Source organism: Dissoconium aciculare (assembly GCF_010015565.1).
Source record: "Dissoconium aciculare CBS 342.82 unplaced genomic scaffold K489scaffold_4, whole genome shotgun sequence".
In the NCBI taxonomy this organism is placed as follows: Eukaryota; Fungi; Ascomycota; class Dothideomycetes; order Mycosphaerellales; family Dissoconiaceae; genus Dissoconium; species Dissoconium aciculare.
Genome location: NW_022984954.1, coordinates 1,578,521 through 1,598,557, shown reverse-complemented (window position 1 = coordinate 1,598,557; position 20,037 = coordinate 1,578,521). Strand labels below are relative to the sequence as shown.

At 52.4% G+C, this 20,037-nt stretch overlaps 7 protein-coding genes across 7 annotated transcripts; 2 read left to right on the top strand and 5 right to left on the bottom strand.

Moving 5' to 3' along the window:
- The first annotated feature begins 22 nt into the window (after nucleotides 1–22).
- Nucleotides 23–1,537, top strand: K489DRAFT_379007 (uncharacterized protein). The gene is made up of 2 exons (XM_033604543.1): nucleotides 23–112; nucleotides 167–1,537. Exons 1-2 carry the CDS (start codon nucleotides 90–92, stop codon nucleotides 1,155–1,157), a joined length of 1,014 nt encoding a protein of 337 aa, XP_033461608.1. The 5' UTR covers nucleotides 23–89; the 3' UTR covers nucleotides 1,158–1,537.
- A 653-nt stretch (nucleotides 1,538–2,190) lies between these two features.
- On the top strand, nucleotides 2,191–4,531 carry K489DRAFT_369428 (uncharacterized protein; the record flags this gene model as incomplete). Its single annotated transcript, XM_033603033.1, has 2 exons — nucleotides 2,191–4,263; nucleotides 4,367–4,531. 2 exons carry the CDS (start codon nucleotides 2,191–2,193, stop codon nucleotides 4,529–4,531), a joined length of 2,238 nt encoding a protein of 745 aa, XP_033461607.1.
- A 587-nt stretch (nucleotides 4,532–5,118) lies between these two features.
- Nucleotides 5,119–6,502, bottom strand: K489DRAFT_387985 (uridylate kinase; the record flags this gene model as incomplete). The annotated part of the gene is made up of 3 exons (XM_033606370.1): nucleotides 5,119–5,838; nucleotides 5,935–6,105; nucleotides 6,488–6,502. 3 exons carry the CDS (start codon nucleotides 6,500–6,502, stop codon nucleotides 5,119–5,121), a joined length of 906 nt encoding a protein of 301 aa, XP_033461606.1.
- An 81-nt stretch (nucleotides 6,503–6,583) lies between these two features.
- Nucleotides 6,584–8,788, bottom strand: K489DRAFT_430504 (FAD/NAD(P)-binding domain-containing protein). The gene is made up of 2 exons (XM_033608416.1): nucleotides 8,424–8,788; nucleotides 6,584–8,340 (listed from the first exon to the last, which is right to left on the bottom strand). Exons 1-2 carry the CDS (start codon nucleotides 8,602–8,604, stop codon nucleotides 7,031–7,033), a joined length of 1,491 nt encoding a protein of 496 aa, XP_033461605.1. The 5' UTR covers nucleotides 8,605–8,788; the 3' UTR covers nucleotides 6,584–7,030.
- Nucleotides 8,789–13,116: 4,328 nt separating this feature from the next.
- On the bottom strand, nucleotides 13,117–15,082 carry K489DRAFT_378999 (FAD/NAD(P)-binding domain-containing protein). The gene is made up of 3 exons (XM_033604542.1): nucleotides 14,970–15,082; nucleotides 14,000–14,918; nucleotides 13,117–13,883 (listed from the first exon to the last, which is right to left on the bottom strand). Exons 2-3 carry the CDS (start codon nucleotides 14,621–14,623, stop codon nucleotides 13,233–13,235), a joined length of 1,275 nt encoding a protein of 424 aa, XP_033461604.1. The 5' UTR covers nucleotides 14,624–14,918; nucleotides 14,970–15,082; the 3' UTR covers nucleotides 13,117–13,232.
- Nucleotides 15,083–15,540: 458 nt separating this feature from the next.
- On the bottom strand, nucleotides 15,541–16,773 carry K489DRAFT_378997 (RBP11-like subunits of RNA polymerase). Its single transcript, XM_033604541.1, has 3 exons — nucleotides 16,705–16,773; nucleotides 16,286–16,344; nucleotides 15,541–16,152 (listed from the first exon to the last, which is right to left on the bottom strand). The coding sequence occupies exons 1-3, from the start codon at nucleotides 16,719–16,721 to the stop codon at nucleotides 15,860–15,862; spliced, it is 369 nt and encodes a 122-aa protein (XP_033461603.1). The 5' UTR covers nucleotides 16,722–16,773; the 3' UTR covers nucleotides 15,541–15,859.
- Nucleotides 16,774–17,176: 403 nt separating this feature from the next.
- Nucleotides 17,177–19,552, bottom strand: K489DRAFT_378996 (uncharacterized protein). The gene is made up of 2 exons (XM_033604540.1): nucleotides 18,165–19,552; nucleotides 17,177–18,058 (listed from the first exon to the last, which is right to left on the bottom strand). Exons 1-2 carry the CDS (start codon nucleotides 19,112–19,114, stop codon nucleotides 17,503–17,505), a joined length of 1,506 nt encoding a protein of 501 aa, XP_033461602.1. The 5' UTR covers nucleotides 19,115–19,552; the 3' UTR covers nucleotides 17,177–17,502.
- Between the last annotated feature and the right edge of the window lie 485 nt (nucleotides 19,553–20,037).

Below are 20,037 nucleotides of genomic sequence, written 5' to 3'. Positions count from 1 at the left end.
CCCTCGATAAGAAAGATTTGGACAAATTCTGGGATCGCGAAACCATTCCCCGGTGGTTGGTGATAAGTTGTAATTCTCAGCCGGCAACCATGGGTCTCAGTGGACAGAGAAGGTAAGAAGGACAATGAAAATGCACGGCACTATATCTGCTAAATATTTGACCAAGTCGGACGAAGCTTTCGCATGATCCGAACAACACTGCCTGGGCGAAGAACACAGATGGGTTTGGTCATAGGATATTGGCCGCGCAAGGATGGAAACCAGGCGATTACCTTGGGGCCGAAAATGCCAATCACGCCGACCATTACACTGCTGCCAATGCATCACATATTAGAGTGATGCTCCGTGAGGACAACCTTGGGCTGGGCGCACAAATCGGCAAGGGCAATGCGGAAACGTTTGGGCTCAGCATGTTTTCAGGCCTACTCGGAAGGCTAAATGGAAAGACCGATGATGAGCTCGAGGCGCAGCGAAAAGCCCGTCGTGATGCAGAGATTCGAATACAGCACGAGCAAAGATATGGACATATGAATTTCGTCAGCGGAGGCTTCTTGGTTGGAGACAAAATGGAGACAAAGGCTGAACTGAAGTCAGCAAGCACAGCTGCAAGCTTGACTACGAAGCGTAAGCACTCGGCTGTAGACGAAGAGGGAACAGCCGCGCAATCCAAAGAGAAGAAGCCGAAGATCTCGATCGAAAAGAATCTGAAGGATCGGAATGCAGCGACTTCAGACTCTTCAAGTTCTAGTGGATATTCAGACTCGGAGAACGAAGAATTGAAAGATCGTGGACAAGAGGCTGAGAAGCTTGTGTCGAAAGAGAAGTACCGAGAGAAGCGCTCGAAGTCAGAGCAAGGGTCGAAAACCGCGGAGAAGACATCACAAAAAGCGCGTGAAAAGGCGGAGCGACGCGCTCGAAAAGAGGAACGACGGAAACGAAAAGAAGAGAGGCGAGAGCGGAGGGCGCTGAAAGCAAGTAAGAAAGCGCAAAAGGGAGCACCGCAAATCGCAGAGCCTTCTGCAGCGGTAGTAAGCACTGCCGTAATCAGCAACGGAAGTCGACACGCTACGCGACAGCGCTATATCCAGCAGAAGCGCATGGCATCCATGGATCCTAAAGCATTAAAGGAGATCTTCATGCTTCAAGCAGCATCCTAAAATGCGGACAAGCGAGGCCTTGGTTGATCTGAGAGATCGATCGCTCCAGCATGAAACGGACCTCAAGCCCAGAGCATTTTGAGAACATTTCAAGACGCGTGGACGTTGATGGGGATACATGGTTACTGACCCTATCAATGTTCTAGACGTACAGGCAGAAAGCTAGAGATCTGAGATGGGTGCGGACCGGTTAAATATGAACAGAACGCTCACAACTTACGAGGCATGATTAATTTACAGTTACTTGCATCACCCCGAGGTAAGTGGAGGTGGTCGAAGTAGAGATGATCGTTACGAGCAAAATTTTGATGAAATTCGTGCATCATTGATCAGATGATGGCCTCCAGTACAATGACCATATACCTATTGTACATCCAGCCCCTGTGACGAACAATCTTGCGAAGGGGACACACTGTCCACAGTATTGTGTCACCGACGATAATAGTCAGGCAACTACCTAGGTATAGTGTGCTGAATCGTTATTGCACAAAGCTTGACCGACCTGGTTTTATTCGTCCCCAATCATTATGACGGTAGTGCCTACCTAGCCGGTGTATGGGTAGCTAGATCTATCCGTCTACTAGTCGTGCCATGCATTCTGTCTGTTCTGGAGCTTCGTTCGGGATTCGGAGGTAAAGGTCCCGCACAGAATTCATCCAATGTCGAAGTACTGCGGTCTCTAGATGCAAGCAGTCCACTGCATACGACCTCTCGCATGTGATATTGGCCATAGATGATGCTCCATTCTCGTCATTCACACGGGTACGTTTTGTGAACTGAACAACACGCCTTGATCTTGGAATCTTTACGTCAGCCGGAGAAACCGTCAAATCACACGGTGCAGCCGTTTGCGCGCGTTGAGAATTCTTGTGATCAGCTGTCGTCCAACAGCAGCAGCGATCTGACAAGTCCTGAGCACCGACCGCGTGTCTCCATTGTTATAGCTACTCGTGCAAGCCTGACCTTGCCCTCACTCGCATCACGATAGAAAGGAGCAAAATACTCAGACGTGAAGGAAACGCTGCAGAGCAATATGGCCGGCCAGGCCGCGTCGCACGATTCGTTCCCTGGAGCAGAGCAATCAGATGTGATCTCGGGCTCACCCTCTCGCGCCGAGATCACTGCACGATTAGCTGCCACGCCTGTCGTTGGTTCGCCTTCCATTCGCTCCAGTTCAAGATCTGGAGGTCCGTCTCGTGGAGAAATCGATTCCAATGAGCCGCTGGCAGGTGCTTCTGGAACCTCAGTCCCAGGCCCAGGTGCATCCTCGTTGTCGCAGGCCCTGCGAGGACATCAGAGCTCCTCTCCGTCCCGCTTTGATGCGCATCGCGATTCACAGCCCAGCTCCGTGCGCTCTCCCATTCCCGATCAAGCCCTCTTGAGTCGAAGCCCCACTACGAAGGAAGACATTGAGGTGCTGAAGAGACACTTGGTCGCACCCAACACAGCCTCGCCGCCAGGCTCATATCAGAGGTCAAGCTTACTTGCTGCGAATCTCAACCGGAGCGAGTCACCTGCACCAGAGGAGGCGGAATTTTCGAGTCTACAACTCCAGGGCGGAGATACAACACGACACATCTACCGTTATGCAGAGCGGGTAGAGCGTGAGCAAGAAGATCGGGACGTCCGAGGAAACCTGAAGCGGAGTCAGAGCGTGAGCTTGCCGAATCGGCTGGAAGAAGAAGAAGATGCTGCGTCGGTTATTCAAGTACCGGGCGGCTTTCGGCGTGATCACATCAGACGTGCCGCAGCCTCGCCAGCACCTTCGGCACAGAACACACGGCGACCCAATTATGGCGCGGTATCGCGAGCGTTCACAGAGCCCACGCGACCACAATTTGCTACAGCAAATTTCATCGAGTTTCTCACACTCTACGGCCATTTCGCTGGTGAGGAATTAGAAGAAGATGATGAGATCTTGGGAGTCGACGAATACTTCTCCTCGGATGCACACGACGATGGTACCACTGAAGGCGACGATCGTTCCGACGACGGTTGGGGCGAATCCTCTGCCCTCCTGACCCCAGGCAAGCGCCGACGCAAGCGAAAGACCCGTCCTACAGGCAAAGGCACTCCCACCGGCGCTGCCATGCTCCTGCTGAAGTCTTTTGTGGGCACTGGTGTGCTTTTCCTGCCACGTGCCTACCTGAACGGAGGTATGACTTTCTCCAATGCCGTGCTACTCATCATTGCTGCACTGTCCTATTACTGCTTCATCTTGTTGGTGAATGTGCGACTCAAGGTCCATGCGTCGTTTGGTGACATGGGCGGTAAGATCTTCGGGCCATACTTCCGCAACATGATCAATTTCTCCCTTGTGCTGAGCCAGGTTGGCTTCAGTTCAGCCTACATCGTCTTCGTCGCGGAGAATCTGCGCTCGTTCATCCTGGCCGTCTCTCGCTGCAAGACGGACATCGATATTGGCTGGGTGATCCTCATGCAAATGATTATCTTCCTCCCGCTCAGCTTGTATCGCAACATCAATCACATCCAGAAGATGGCTCTGGTTGCCGATCTCTTCATTCTCCTTGGCCTGGTCTACGTATACTTCACCGATGTCAAGGTCATCGTCGAGAACCACGGCGTGGCAGACATCCATCATTTCAACCCAACCTCTTGGCCGCTGCTTATTGGTACGGCGATCTTCACCTTCGAGGGTGTCGGACTGATCATTCCGATTCAATCTGGCATGGCCGATCCGAGCAAGTTCCCACGCGTTCTGGCTACCGTCATGGCCATCGTCACCGTCGTGTTCGTGTCCGCAGGTGCACTGTCGTATGCTGCTTACGGTAGCGCCACCAAGACGGTCATCCTTTCAAACATGCCGCAGGAGGACAAGCTAGTCAACGCGGTGCAATTCATTTATTCCCTCGCCATCCTTCTCTCCACTCCATTGCAGATTTATCCTGCCATCGAGATCACCAGTCAGCAGCTCTTCAGTCGCACGGGCAAGTACAACCCATGGATCAAGTGGAAGAAGAACATCTTCCGCTTCTTCATGGTCGCGCTGTGTGCGCTGATCGCATGGGCTGGTGCCAACGACTTGGACAAATTCGTCAGTCTCGTGGGCAGTTTCGCGTGCATTCCATTGGTGAATATTTATCCGGTAAGTCAATGTCCATTCTTCACTATCTTCAACTATTTCATCTTACATTGTCTGTCATATGAAATATTGCACCTGCTAACGCTGTTGTCTTTCTTTCTAACAGCCTTTGATGCACTATCGCGTTGTTGCCACCCGGACTTGGCAAAAGGTCGTCGACGTTCTCCTCGTTGTTTTCGGCATCTGCATGATGACCTATACGACGGCGCTGACAGTGTCTGCGTGGGCCAATGGTGAATCCGACACCACGCCCGGATACTGCGACAGTTGATGGACCCAATAAAGGAATATCGTGTCAAATTCGTCGCCGAACTCAAGCATTGAGAAGCGAGTCGCGGAACCCAACAAAACCACCATCAACAAATATGGTCGCAATCACAGTTCTATCCTCATGGCTTTGTGCAGATCAGACCAGACGTAGTAGTCGATCATACTGGCCCATTGGCGTTCATCATTGCCCGGATCGACACAAAATGCTCAGAACACTTGCAGATAGCTGGGCAATTTAGATAGTTGAGCAGGGAACGGCCTTGATTTTGGATAACTCGGAACATGGAAATTATAACGAGCAATCGCAACATAGAAATTAATACGAATATCGTTTCACGATCGCCCAGCAACACGGTTTCCAGTCTTCAAGCCGAGAACCAAACGAAGAAGGCTATAAAGGCCTCCTGCGACTCCTGGCTATTCCCTTTCTGAACCCTGAAAAGATCACGTCTATCGTAGTTCTCAGTGTCCTTGCTGCCGGGGGGTGATTTTCAAGGCGCTCGTCTCGGTAATCTACAAACTTCGAGGAGAAACTTCACAAAGGTTATAGTCAAAACTATGATTGCAAGGGAAAGTAGTCATCTACGGCTAGTCTTTTGAGATTCCTCGCGCGGCAAATTGCTCCTGCACACGTCGATAGACCTCCTCGGGCGTCGCCGAAGCATTGACCTTGACCACGCGACCCTCACTCTCAAAGTGCTCCACGACAGGCATGCTCGTCTCAACGAAGGTGCGGAAGCGCTTAGCGATGCTTTCAGCATTGTCATCCGCGCGGCCGCTCGTCTTGCCACGCTCTAGCAGACGCTCGCGCATTGTCTCCTCAGGGCAGTCGAAGAAGAGGGTGAAGCGGGATGGCACGACGCGCTGCTCGAACGCCAACGCCTGATCCATCTTGCGCGGGAAACCGTCGATTAGGAAGCGGCGGTTGTTCGCCGAGGAGATGGTGTCCTGCATCGCATTCTCGAGTAGTGCTATTGTCACCTCGCTCGGCACGATCTGGCCCTCGCGGATGATGTTGCGGATCATATCGCCGTATTCGCTCCCTGGCCGGTCCTGTTCGGCGCGCAGCAGGTCGCCTGCGGAAAGATGTCTGAATCCGTAGTCGCGGACGAGGTTGGCGCATTGGGTTCCCTTTCCTGCGCCGGGCCCACCGAGGACAAAGATGACCAGTGCATGGTTTTTAGCTGCATCGTCTGGCGAGAAAAGAGGTTGCTTGCGCTCCGTCGCTGGTAGCGCGGCATCGGAGGACGGAATGACAGGCATGATGATGTTGATGTAGCTGTTTATCCGATCACGACGTGAAAATTCCTGCCGTCACTTTATAGACTTCTCTTGATTCTATGAGCTTTGTTGATCCTTGGTTCGAGGCCACTGATCTTTCGGCGGTGCTCGGTCGGGCAAGACGTAATGGCTATCGCCAGTTCCAGCGCGGGTGTGCACTAGGAGATAGAAAGCACCTGATCCCAGGAAGAACAAGGCGATTAGTGGGATGACAGGAAGCTGATCCTTGTGACCTTGTCTCGGTGGCTGTTTCGCTGTGATGGGCTGCGCTGGCGTGGTCGGTTTTGCAGTTCCCTGTTGTTGATGCCTCGGGAACGTCGTCGTCAAGCAACGGGTGTGTGTAGCCAATTTTTGAGGCTGTAGTCGGATAGCACGAAGCATTAGAGTCCGTGATAAGGCGGTCTGCATGATTACCAACGAGCAACTCACTTGGGATGAACTTCGAGCTGCTAAAACATGCAACAGCTGCTTAGGTCTTGCACTTCAAATGTAATGACGCGGTGCCCTCAAATTTCAGGCCCGACTCCGGACCCTGCTGTGTTTTCATGATGCGTACAGCTCAGCACGTGTGAGTTGATTGGAGAATTACGTTAGACACAGCGAAGAACTTCTTTGCATTCGATGGCCATGGAGATGTGATGAACATTCATCGAGGAAACGTGGCTCACATCCGTACCTTTGTAAGAGGCATGGTCACGTCAAGCCGCTGCTACTGTAAATGATAGGCAATGGAGAATGTATGAATTGATAATTTTGAAATTTTTCATATTTATCCCGAAAACTCCATTAAACCGACATATGCCATCTCCCAAGATGGCGATGGCGTTTCCAAACTGCCTCTCTACTGGTCTCATTCAAACACAAAAAGAAAAGGTTTCGGCGTGCGAAACATGACGATGGAAGTGCGGTATGAGCAAATATCCTCACACATCAAAAAACGTTGGCCAACCATTCATGATGGCTGTCAAGGTGTAGAACTGGACAGTGTCCGGATATGTTCCAAATAGTGGGTGCAAACTGCGCAGCCGACGGCTATCCGCTGTTCGAACTTGATGCTGGTGCAGTGGTAGATAGTCGGCTTACGTAGTTCTCCTGATCGTCTCTCATCAACGGCAGCGACAACGAGATGATACTCGCTCGCAGTTCCCGGCAAAACTCTTATCTGGAGGCGATGCTGTATGAAACCAACATCGACTTGAGACGCTTGTTGACATTGCATCTATTTGATCCATTCGGCGGAGCTCTTGATGTCACCGTACCACGCGGTCAAGATGTCCTTGAAATAGTAGGAACGAGGGAGCCATTGGCCACGGTCACCAGCCTTCGGGATGACGCTCTTGGATCTGGTCACGTAGGTAGAGTTGAGGCGGAGGAGGTCCTGCTCCTGGACGGTCTCCTTGTCCTCGGCGGTGAAACGAGGCACGACCTCGGTGACACCCTCCTTGGCCATGGTGTTGATCATACGGCACAAGAGCTGAGCAGTGCTGTCGGCGCCGAGGGTCCACGAGGCATCAACGTAACCAATGTAGAAGGCCGCGTTGGGCAAGTCCTGGAGCATGATTCCCTTCCAGAGGAACTTCTCGGGGATGTTCAACGGCTTACCGTCAACGGTGACATCCATACCTCCGGCGAAGATGAGCTTGAGACCAGTGGCGGTGACGATAATGTCGGGGTTCAACTCTTGACCAGACTTGAGCTTGATGGTAGTCTCGGTGATGTTCTCGATGTGGCCGGTGGCAACGTCGCACTTGCCGCTACGGAGAGCGGCGAAGAAATCACCGTCAGGGCACAAGCACATACGCTGCTCCCATGGGCGGTAAGAGGGAGTGAAGTGCGGGTCGCGAGGGATGGATTTGGGGAGCTGGGCAGCCATGCGTGAGTGCGAGATTTTGCGCAGAGTCTCGGGGTAGCGAGCGGCGAAGCTGGTGAGCATCAAAGGAGTGATGAGCCACTTGGTGCGGAGCAGCCAGGACTGGATCGGGGGGGCCCACCACCACAAGAAACGAGTGATCTTCTCGATGGGGTCCTCACGAGGAATGGACATGACGTATGAGGGAGATCGCTGCAACATGGTGACTTTCTTGGCCTTGTCAGCCATTGCGGGCAGAACGGTGATGGCTGTGGCGCCGGAACCAATAACGACGACCTCCTTGTCCGTGTAGTCGAGGTCTTTGGGCCAGAACTGTGGGTGGATGACATCGCCCTTGAAGTTCTTGATGCCGGGAATGTCGGCCTGGAGGGGCTCGTGGTAGTTGTAGTAACCGGTGCAGTAGAAGAGGAAGCGCGATTTGTATGTGCGTGGCTCTTTCTTCTCACCAGCGGTGCCCTGGAGGGTCCATGTCTTGTCTGGGGTCGACCAAGCGGCCTTGCTGATCCAGGTGTTGAATTCGATGTGCTGGTCAATACCGGCGACGCGAGCAGACTCGGTCACGTAGTTCTTGATCAAGCCGCCGGAGGCGATGGACGAGTTGTCCGACCATGGGCGCCAAGCGAAGCCGAATGTGTAGAGATCCGAGTCGGATCGGATACCTGCGGGAAGCGGGATTAGTCTCGATAGTGGTACAGGGTATTGGTGCGAGCCGTATGCTGAAACGCAGCGACGATTCACTTACCTGGGTAGTTGAACAAACTCCAGGTGCCACCGATCTCGTGGCGGCCCTCGATGATCTTGTAGGTGAGGTTGGGGTTACGCTCCTGGAGACGGTATGCGGCGTTGATACCGGAGATACCAGCACCAACGATGAGGACATCGTAGGCATTCTCCTCCTCCTTGGGGAATGGTTGCCACGCCATGTCGACGATGATCTGTGTGTTTCGAGAAGGAATGTGTTGAGCAGTAGGCGGTCACGCAAACAAACGCTCTGTTGGAGAGAGCGAGTGGTGAGGTATGTGGGTCGTTTGGTGGAAGGAGAGGAAAGAATGTCGAAACACTTTCACGCTGAAGGAAAGAGAAAGGGGAGGGGAAACGAGCTGGGGCAGGCGGAGTGTTAAGATATAACAAGTGTTTCGGCCGTGAGAAACTACTGCTCGGGTTAAGTTTACTGATTGTTACTGCCTAGGCAAGGGAGTAAAACATTGCCATCGCCGCCACCACCTCCATTCCACTCCACCACGGCGCTACCGTCCTATCACTATCGCCTCAAACGGACATGGGGACTCGCGCGTGCACACACGTAGATCTAATTCCCACCGGACAGTAATTGCTACTCCGCAGTGCCACTTGACTTGCGACTTTGCACTGTGCCCGGGTGTGTAAAATAGTAACCAGGGGCATTCGGAAAGGCGAATGTCGCTTTGTCTCCCTGATCGCCACCATATACAAATCATACGCGCGCTGGAATCCAACCGACCGCAACGACAAATCACGCTTGGTTTACAGCCAGCTTCGTTGCCAAACACCCACAGGAACATATTCCGACCTGTGAAGGAGAAACGCACCTGCACACACAGAAACCCCCCATGTGCCGGGACCATCCAGCCGAGGCAAAGTCGATCGGAGGTGGACGAGAGAAAAAAAGCTGGGGCATAGCCGAGCTCAGCCAATCACCGCAGACGGGATGGAGCGACCGAAGCGACCACACGATCTAGCTCGAGGAACAATCTACATGTACGAACTCAACTCGATTCGGCTGAGGGTCTCAGGCACTGCATAACGTTGTGCCATGGTTTGTGGATGATTGTCCCATCATTGAGCTCACTCTATCGAAATTGTACGTCTGCACTCACCGGAACTATGCTTCATGCACTTTCTACAAGTCTTCATAGTATCCTTGTGACACCGGGAAAGAAGAAGCAACTTGCGCCCATCCCCGCAACCGCTAAGCCCAAAGATTCTTCTTTCATCTGCGTAGCTGGAGCGGTGATGATCTGCGCACCGCGCAAAGATGCTTCAGCTATGACAGGCAGTGCAAAAGAATGAGTGCAGTAGTAAACCTCGAATAGGGCATCTCGCCGGCATCCCACCGCCGCCGTTGGGCAGATGATCGGTGGGAAGGCTTGCGTGTAGGTGAGTGGATGTACAGCTGCTGAACACATGCGTTGACGGGACATGCTCGTTCTCGTCGCCGGTCCCTGTCGTGATTCGCACTCTCACATGCCGAGGCCAGAGCGCAGCCACCTGCCGGGCGCCACTGCCTTCATGTGCACCTTAATAAACGCACAGAGCAACATGCATTGCGCAAACCACGGAGACACATTGTACGGCGGGTCCCGAGGGCGCGGATGTTCGGACTAGGTATCTCGATCGTCGCGGCGCCTTCAAACAGCTGCCTCTACGTCCTTGACAAGGAACGTTTTTCGTGCTGATGAGGTCTCGACAAGCGGATCGGTTCAAGCGTACCACTGATCCAAATTGTCGTCGTGCTAGACTCGATTAATGCCGAGACTGTCTTGATCTCCATTCGCGGCACACAGTGAGATTAGACTCGCGTCCCTCGCCCGAGACAACAGCAAATCATGCACCAAATGGCGGAGAAGCGGGGTGGGGATTCTGATCATCTCATTTCTCATCTCACACTGTGATCAATGCGGGTGCGACACGCAACAATGTCGTTCTGGACGCACTTCCGGAGACCAATTGCTGCCGCCTGCCGCTAATTGCTAGACAATGGAGATTATCATGATGCATGTAATTCGAGATCATGGCTGTGCAGTTTCATCTCCGCACTCGGTGAGGTCATGGGCAACCCAGCGACAAAGAGAGTGCTCGGTACAGCACAGCAACAGACGTTTCCAGAATTCGTCTGCCTAGAGATCCCGCGAGCACCAAACGTTGGTCCCGCAAATCATGGCACGATTGGGGGGCGCAGTTCACACAGTAGTACACTGTGGGTACATACCTTGGTACGTACAATCATATCCACCAGTGTAGGTAATCCAGATCGATGGTGTGCACGATGAGTTCAACCAGACACACCAGACGACCGCTTTGTCACTACCGCCCGCGCGTGTATTCAAATTGAGGCTCGGGCCCGTATGCGAGAACGACTGCCCACCTGCATCCGGCTACCCAGGTACGCAGAGTTACGCACAGTCCAGTGCAGTACAGGTATCTCATCATTCCAAGGTTACCGTCATCGTTTGCCCCCACCACGACCTTGTGATCATCCTTTCCAGGTCTGACGGTAGAAGTACGCAACAAGCGCGATGTTACAAGTATATGGTGTATACGCTCACACCCTACAGACCGCTGACGAGCCACGCAGTGTGTTCAGCGATGCGGCACGCACCGTAAACAATCTACACTACTGTAGACACTGTTTGCGAGAACGATCCTATGTTTGCATGCACAGCTAGGGAGGTGCAGAGGTGCAGAGGTAACACGCCTGCTAAACTCTGTTCTACTGCCCAGATGGGGTCACCTGGGCGCTTTTAAACACGCCCGGCGGGCCACACCAATGACAGTCACGGTCGCATCTATTCTGAATCAGGCGTTTCGGGATAGAAGTCCTACGAGTTTCCCTTGAAATAGACATGCATAGTACCATGACATATCGTGGCATTGCACGATCTCTTGCTTCTTGTTACAAGTGCTACCTGAGATATCGGATAAGCACTCTCGCGATCTTTGGTTCCGAGCACACAATCCACAAAATCGCATAGCCGAGTGAGATGCAATATTCATTGTCGGCAAGGCGGATGATATGATATTGTATCTGATGACAGCATAACGCCTGCGTCTTTTTCGTCTCCTCTTTCGGATCGATAACGATCGCATGCGTTATTCCCGCACATGCAGCTACATCTAGCACGACTCGCTCGTGAGTATGGACACGACAAATACATAGGCCGCCTATCAGCTAACTTGTCACTGATTTATTATCATTCTCTTGCATCGATTCTGCGCGCATGACCATCGTGTAGGATCAAACATGGTTTTCCAATTCCTTCCTCGTCGTTTCGTACCACGCGCAGCGACGTCAGCGCCTCAGTCCATCGAAACGTCTCACATGCTCCCAAATCACGACGACCGACTTGCGGACGCTCGAACATCTCTCCCACGGATCTCGACTCACGAGATTCGGCATCAAGAACTTTGCTGATCAGCTCGACAGCAGCTACGACTATGCCCAAGTTCTGTTTTGAATCTATGAATAGTGCGGTGGACAGAACGTTCACTGAACATCGAGAGATATATCTCCCGTGACGGTTTTGAAGTCGTACGTGGGTGATGATGTGGTCCAAAAGCTATCCATGGATTGCTTATTGCAGGCACCCGGATCGAACTGATGATGGGGTCAATCCTGCCTGTGTGAAGAGATTCGAGGACGGGTCTACGCATGGATAGATCCGCACGTTTAATTGAGCCTCCGCACGCGCCCCCGCATTGGCATCATCATCGGTTCCTTGGTTCGGACATTTCGGACAGCTCATCAAGCATGTGATAAGAGTTGCGACTTGAGGCAAGAAATGACGGAGAAGAGGAGAGAGAGGGGAAAAAATCAGCGCCATGACGAACATATAAATACGCGCAATTTGCGCAATTTCTCAGTCGTTTGTTCCCGCAAAGATCATGCATACGGCAGACTCATTTGGTATATGTCCCAGGTAAGTTGTTGCCTCGCCATTTAAATTGGGACGTCCGAACAATCGTCACTTGCGCATACGCCCACAAAGCGAAAGACATGAGGAAGTTTCAGGCTCACCTCACGCGAAGAATTCACAACGAATTAATAGTACCGGCAGATCACATCAGCGGGCAGGATTGACAACCTTCAAACATATGCACAGTGCCCTCGTCTCCGACTCGAGCGTTAGATCGGGAAGTGGCGACGATGCATGAGCAATTCATGACCAACGAATAAGGCGACAGTCAATGTGTGCCCTTTCGAAAGGCAGGCCCGCTCGATTGACTCGACTGTATAGATGTGGCAACACGATAGCAGTCCACCTTCTTCACCTGCGTTAGAAAGGGAAGTGCTAATAACCTTGGAACGGTTCGCAGAGCCAGTGCGAGGTAGGCCATCTTTGTTCTGCATTCCAGCAGAAATCGTCACAACCCTTAGGCTTTTCACTACTTCCTCTTTTTCAAGTCATCAAAGTAGGTCTCCCGATACGGGAGCGGTGCGTTGTCCTCAATGCAGTGATTCTTGTCATTGCCAGGCGGCTCTCACAGGACATGCTGCACGGATCAGAGCGACACCTGCAAGCCCGCGAATGAAGACAGCAACACTCACTCTTCAAACATTTGACATTAAACACCGTAGTTCATATTCCATGATGAGCGATTTGGGTGGCCTGTGTGCCTCTTTAAGTTGATGTTTTAATGATGAATGGAAATATCACAACATCTGTGGAGAACTCCGCCTTCATACGTCCGCCGCGTGCTCGATTGTACAATCACAGAGTGGAGGTTTTCCAGCTCACTCAAAGTGTCCCAAAGGCCCTTCGACAAGAGGTCCCATTCAATTCCCCTGCAGCAATCAAAATCCTATGCTTCTCAGCCACTCGATGACCTCCCTCGGCGCATCCTTCGCATAAAAGATCTTCGCCAGATGGTCGCCGCTCTCAATGTGCTCCTTTCCGCGCACGAACATATCTTTCTCATATGCCGTGACCGCCTCGTCCAGTCGCTCTAACCCACATCGCTGAATCTCTCGTACTAGCTGCAGAGCGTCGAACATTCCGATGTTCACGCCTTCGCCGTTGGTGAAAGCTGTGTGAGCCGCGTCTCCAATCAGAGTCACACCCGACACGGACTCCCAGCCTATATCCTTCGCGGCCAGACTGTGCAGCGGCCAACGATGAGATCGGCCGGCGTCGCTGTGCAGGATCAAATCGGTCAGCGATTTGTCCCAGCCTGCGTACTGCTCGCGGATGAAACGCTCTCGTGCCGCTTGCGACTCCAAGATATCGCCGTTGCCGTTGGTCCACTTCTCGGGAAGCGGAACTCCAGCGTATACGTTGTAGCTTCCGTTGCCCATGCGCTGACAAATCATTGTTTTGCCGCCAGTCACGGCGAAGTAGGTTCCCCTACCGATCTGCTCCTCCGCGCGAGCGTAAATAGGGTTGGCCTGTGAGATGCGAGATTGCAAGAATGTGATGCCCGAGTAGATCGGGGTGGCCGGAGTGACCTGTGAGAAAGTGAGGCCCGAAGTCAGCATTACCTTCATTTGAATCATCGCGACGTGGCATGGCGATCGTCGACGTTGAGGGGGGGCGGGGTTCAAGTCAGGGATGATGTACTCACGATTTTCCTCGTCTTCGACCACGTCCCATCAGCGCCTACGACCAACTTGAATGGCCCAGCCACACTCCCATCCTCAAACCTCACATGCCATCCGCTCGCATCGCCTTCCTTTTCATACTTCTCCACGCAGTCCACTTTCTTCTCCCAGATTACTTCTCCTGCCGTTGATTCCTGTCCCGGCGACGCAGGATCTAACGGCTCTAGCACACTTCTCAAAAGAATTTCGCGCAGCACTGGTCGATCGATCTCTGGTCGTCCGCGCTCGTGAGGTCCTGGCACTTGCCGCGTAAGATCTTGCGCCGCTGAATCGACTGTCACAAATGCTTGACCATCGTAGCGCGCGTGCGCCTCGAACTGCTCAAATAGACCGGCTTCACGGAGCGCCAATTGGCCTGTTTCGGTGTGAATGTCTAGCGTGCCGCCCTGGTTGCTGAGGGTTGGCGGAATGTACGGTATCGCTGTGGCTCCATCGAAAGCGGGAGACGAAGCCGACGAAGCGAAGGGGTTGGCATCTCTGTCGAAGATCACGTAGGGGATAGCCTTGACGCGGAGAAGCCGAGCCAGAGTCAGACCGCTGGGACCAGCGCCCAGAATGGCGATTTGTGATGCTTGAGGGCCGGCCATGCTCGAAAGGGTCGGGTTCAATGATTCTGCACGCGTGTCTTGCCGTGAATGGGACGCTTTGAGGGTATGCTTGAGGTCTATATGTGCTTGTATTGATACTTGGAAGTTTTCTCAGGATAGAGCGATCCGACACTGCTCATAATATACATGATTGCGCGTTTACTCGGACCTCATGCATGTGCAGCACACCACATCTCATGCTGATTGACTCATCCCGGCTCCTGTTCGGGATTTCGTGATGTCCTTTGTCTGTCCTGCGGAAACGCTTCCCACGCGCGGAATAGGACGGAGCCCTCTGCCAGAAATTTAGAGGAGTCATATGTTGACAGCACACCCAGGTACTCACAAGCTCCGGTACTTCTCACATAATCGCCAACATTTGTGGCGGAGCAACAGCTTGACTAGTGCTGAGTCTGCCCAACGCGGCTAAGATGTTTGGGAAATCCCGAAAGCACCGTCTGCTCGCTTTGGCTTTAGCTGAGCAGCTTTGGGACACCGCCAATGCTCAACGTCAGGACATGGGTTTTCGCGGCGCTTGCGTCTGTCCAAATATGCGGAATGCTTCCGGCCCTGGCACTTGATATCGTCCCTATGACGGATATGAATCCCCCAGATAGGTGTCAAGGAGTTGATAATCGACCGACTGTGCAGGAGTGTAGTCAAGGACGACGTTCGCTCGGATCATTGTCACGTTTTGAACACAGGAATTTTGGTTGAAGGGGAAATTCAAGAATCGACAAGCTCTGAAAGTCGAGCAAAGTCTACGTAGATACCTGGGCACTGCCCAGATGCTGACAACCAGAATAGCAATGGCACTGGCACGAGGCTTGCAAAGTTCCTTCCAAACCCACGAACCATGTTGATGATCCTCTACACTTCAAGTATTCGTGAAGGGTAGCACAACTAACCAGGGAAAATCGTGAACATGACAGCTTCTTGCGTCGAATCATAAATACAATCAAGCAATTCATAGAACAGTCGAAGGTCCTGACATCCTTTTCCATTGAGATGCGACCCTCAGCCAAATTATTTCTCCCCACTCGATCCCCCAAGAACGCCTTCGCTATGCAGATAGATCTCTCATTCCTGAGATTAAAAAGTTAACTCGAATCAGCTCCTGAGATGACCAAACACGGCCACAATCGACACGCAGCCCGGCTCTATAGTTGGGATGCTCGCCTCAAGCCATTATTATCATGGTCCGGCAGCATCGCTCAGTCCTAAGCCTACATCACTCTACAGCTCCATGCCACCGGCTCCAGCGATCTTCTTCAGCTCCCATTCCTTGGTAAATTCCTGGTCCAGCTGCTGCAGCTCGTTGACCAGGTCGCGGCAGGCTTGGACAACGGCCTCCTTCGGCGTAATACTGCCATCAGTCTGCACACGCAGCTTGAATGTCGCGAAGAGCGGGTGCGGAACTTGGTAGGCGACAAATATGACGTGCTCGGCCTTGGCCAGCTTTGCACGTAGGAGGTTCGCTAGTGTATGATCTTCTTTGTTGAAGGTGAACATGGTCGCGTTGGGTACGCCTATTGCGTATGGTCAGAAGTCACGTCAGCGGTCAAATTATTTTGGGGGATTTTCATGGTTGCTGTGGTCTTATTATTTTTCTTCTCGGCTTCTTGAAGAGCAATTCGTGCATGGAGAGATGGGACAACTTACGCGTTTCCAGCGCCTCCTCGACCTTTTTCTGTCCTTCATCGAGGATAAAAGACTCGAATCTGAATACGAGTAAAAGCACATCTGATCAGCCATATGTCTCTCGCTTCATATCCATGAATGCATGTTCGTGGCTACAAGGAATGATCCCGATATCCTGACAGTCCTTGAGCCTTCCCAAAATGCATCTTCAATCGGAGCGAATCTGCTCATCTTCGACATCCTCAATTTGCCACAGGCGTACTTTAACGGATCTCGACTATCAATTCGCAGCAGTTTTGAACATTTTCTTCGCTTCTCGTTGCTTAGATCGACATCTCCTCGCACGATCTTGCGCCCTTCCAAGTCCGACGCCGGTCATGTTCCCAATACCGCCGACACAAGTTTTCGTTCCAGTCTACGGGGATCTCCGGAACACTCACCTGTCTGGCGCGTTCATTTTGCCGGTCTGTGGAGGAAAAGAGCGACTGTGGTTGGTGATGAGAGATGACTAGTAGTATCGTGCTCACGCGAAATAATTGGTTTCCTTGCTGTGATGCGGAATACCTCCGATGGGACGTGTCGCCGCCAGGCACGCTATTCCCAAATTGGGCGAATGCGCCTCCCAAGTCCCCAGGCCGGGGTCGTTGTATCTTAGGGTTTGGGTTAGATGGCACATGGGCACCTCAGCCTTCACATCTTGTTGACTTTCAAGGTTCGCAAAGGTATGATGTTTCTCCTCGTGCCAGTCTCCGCATGCTGTTTGTGTCATTTGAAATGCTGTGTTTCGGTCATCTCCCGAGCTAAGGCACCTGGAGAGTGACTGGATGGCGCACGGGAGGATATTGTCAATGTGAACTCGGTGGCCGGCGAACACCTTAATGTTAACGGCCGACGGTGATCGCCTGGCCATATCTCTACAGTCATATCTGGATGTGACATGTGCTGATGTTGAACACTTTGCGAGACGTCGTCGAGTAGGCAACAAATTTTGCAACAACCGGCGACGAGTCTGCGAGCGTCACTACCGACAAGTAATCACTTCTTTATCAGGATGTGATACAATTGCACCCTTATCGATCGAAGCTTAGATGAGCAGCCGGACGTATCTATAGTTTTGGCTACGGATGAAGCAGCTCGGCAGTAAAAGTCATCGTCCCAATGCCTAAACGAGCAAAAGCCGAATGTTTCCATGCAAGGAAAGTAAGAAGAAGAAATCAGGAAACAAAGCCAGTCACACGTCACCGTGTCGAATCTTCCACGTCTCCCGACCCCGTTGCGCTCACGGCTGCAGACAGTGCTGACTTTTCGGCAATCTCCTCTGCCCATGCAATCTTCTCCTCGCGTAACTTCCGCTTGACGTACCAAATGGTGCCGAGGGTCCAGATGCCTGCCCAAACGAACGGTACCGTCCAGCCGATCACATAAGCGGCCTCCGGGTGGATCGTGAAAATGAGGATGGTTAGGACGACGGCGGTAGTCTGAGCTCCAAAAGCCCAGTAAGCGCCTAAACGTCGGAGCATCGCGCGAAAGACATGGCTTGCCTCATAGCGGCGATTAAGTGCCTCACGAAATGCTGTCCCGCCGTTGCCATCTACAGCAACAACGTCCTCGATGATGCTGTAGATGGCTGGTCGAAGCTGAGCCCCTTTGGGAATGCTAGAGATGCGAATCGGCGCGGGCTGTCGGAAGTAGCGCAGCATGTCGACCACAAGGAGCTCAGTGCCGAAGACATACATCATCGTGACTACCGGCATGGAGAGCAGGCGGATGGGTGGATGTTCAGGGACAGTTCCACTAGAAAGAGGTCAGTAATGTCAAAGTTATGGGTCAAAGGAGGACAAGCTAGAAGTCGCCCCCTATTGAAGTAACAAGGAAGTCATGGAAAGCGGTCAGTACTCACACAATCAATTCCACCATGATAATCATCCACCCTGCCGTGAAGTTCCAATGAAACCAATCCAGATAACTTCTTCTTGCACCGATGACGCGACAAGTGCTGTCCTTTTTGACCAGTCTCCATAATCGGATAAAGTACTCCAAAATGCTGACACCGCCCAAGGCTGCTGTGACGATAGAGAAGACAATGTTCGGTGTGAGGCTCGTGCCGTACCATAATCCAAAGTACAGCGCAATGGGCATAGCGATGCAGTCTATCACTATGAGGGTCCAGAAGATAGCAATGGCGCGTTTTCTCGCCCATAGGCTGTAGTTGAGTGGCGGCGGTTCGGGTTCGAATGCAACAGTCTCTGCAATTGGATCATCAGAGCCCAATTCCACGTCGACGGTATTGGTATCAGGATGTGCTGGAATGGCATCTGCGAGGTCGATGATCGAGCTCCTCCGCCTGACCATGTTTAGCGAAGGCCGTCCGTAGGGGCCATCGCGGCGCACGTCGAAGTCTCGACTATGCCGACGGTGAGCAGATGACATGCTGGGTCGTGGTCGTGCAGACTGCAAGCTCTTTCGTCCATTATATGCGCCAGCTACGCTGCCATTACGCTCGCCGGAAGGATCATGTATGTCTACGAGCTGAACGCTCTTCCGTGGTGGCGGCGTGTCGTTCTTTTCAAGTACAGATAATGATGGCGACGAGCGTATAGTGTGATTTGAGGATGTGGTTTGGGGTTCGGAGATCGTAGGAGTGGCCAACATGCCTGCGTTATGTTTCGTCGGACTTCCGGAGGTGGCGGAGCTGGTTGTATCGGGGACTACGACCGTTTTGGCGGCAGTCGGACTTCCACCGACAGTATTCTGTAAGGCTTCTCGTGGAACCGTGACAGATGGACGCGGTTGATCGAACGGTCCATCGTGACGTTGGTCGAAGTCGTGATCCCGAGGGTCTTCGTCCATCATGGACGGATCAAAGACAATGGGACCTGTCTAAGCGGATGGGGTTGAAATTTGGAATTGTATCAAGGCAGCTCTAGCATGCGCTGTGGAGGGTGCCTGGTCTCTGCGTCTTTCGAATATGGTCGTCGCTTGGTGCCAGGTCGGTGGTAATTGAATGTTAATAAATATACAGGACGCGACGTTATGCACCGCGGAAAGTTTTGGGGGGCGTTAGGAATTAAAGCAGGGACGCGGGCTGCCGGTCCACCGACGTAATAATTTCCAGAGAGAGGCAAAAGACGCCCACGAGGCTTCCACGCACCCCAAAGAGTGAAGCCCTCCAGGGCTGTTTGTCCCCTATGCACCAACACAGTAGTGGCTCGGAGATATCAATGAAAGCAGAGGGTCCTTTGCTGCTGTCTGCCCAATTTCCAGACCGGATGAACCTATCGCCCTGTGTGTTCCTATTATCTCAACTTCCCTTATTGATCATGAATGCGAATGCGAATCCATCCGAGGAAAAAGCCATGATTACCCGAGTAGGTGCGGGCGGCGAGACGAGAAGGCGTTCGGCAATGATATCATCCGGTAACGTCAAACACCAGAGCGCGGTCCACCCCACGGCGTGGTCCACGAATTACGTGTCCATAACAACAACAACTTCAACACGCGATGGCACCATCAAAACGCGTCCAAAAGAGCTCAAACGAAGGGAGTGTACTGCTTGCAATATCAGCTTTCAGATCAGGTGACATAGGATCTGTAAATGCTGCTGCAAAAACCTACGGTGTCTCAAAATCAACGCTGCTTCGGAGATTGAAAGGAAGTCCTGCTCGAGAGGACTATATGCCACAGAATAGCAATCTCACTCCAATCGAGGAGGAGATCCTTCTTAATAGCATACTGAAGCAGGATGCCGAAGGGCTGTCGCCTACGCTTGATAT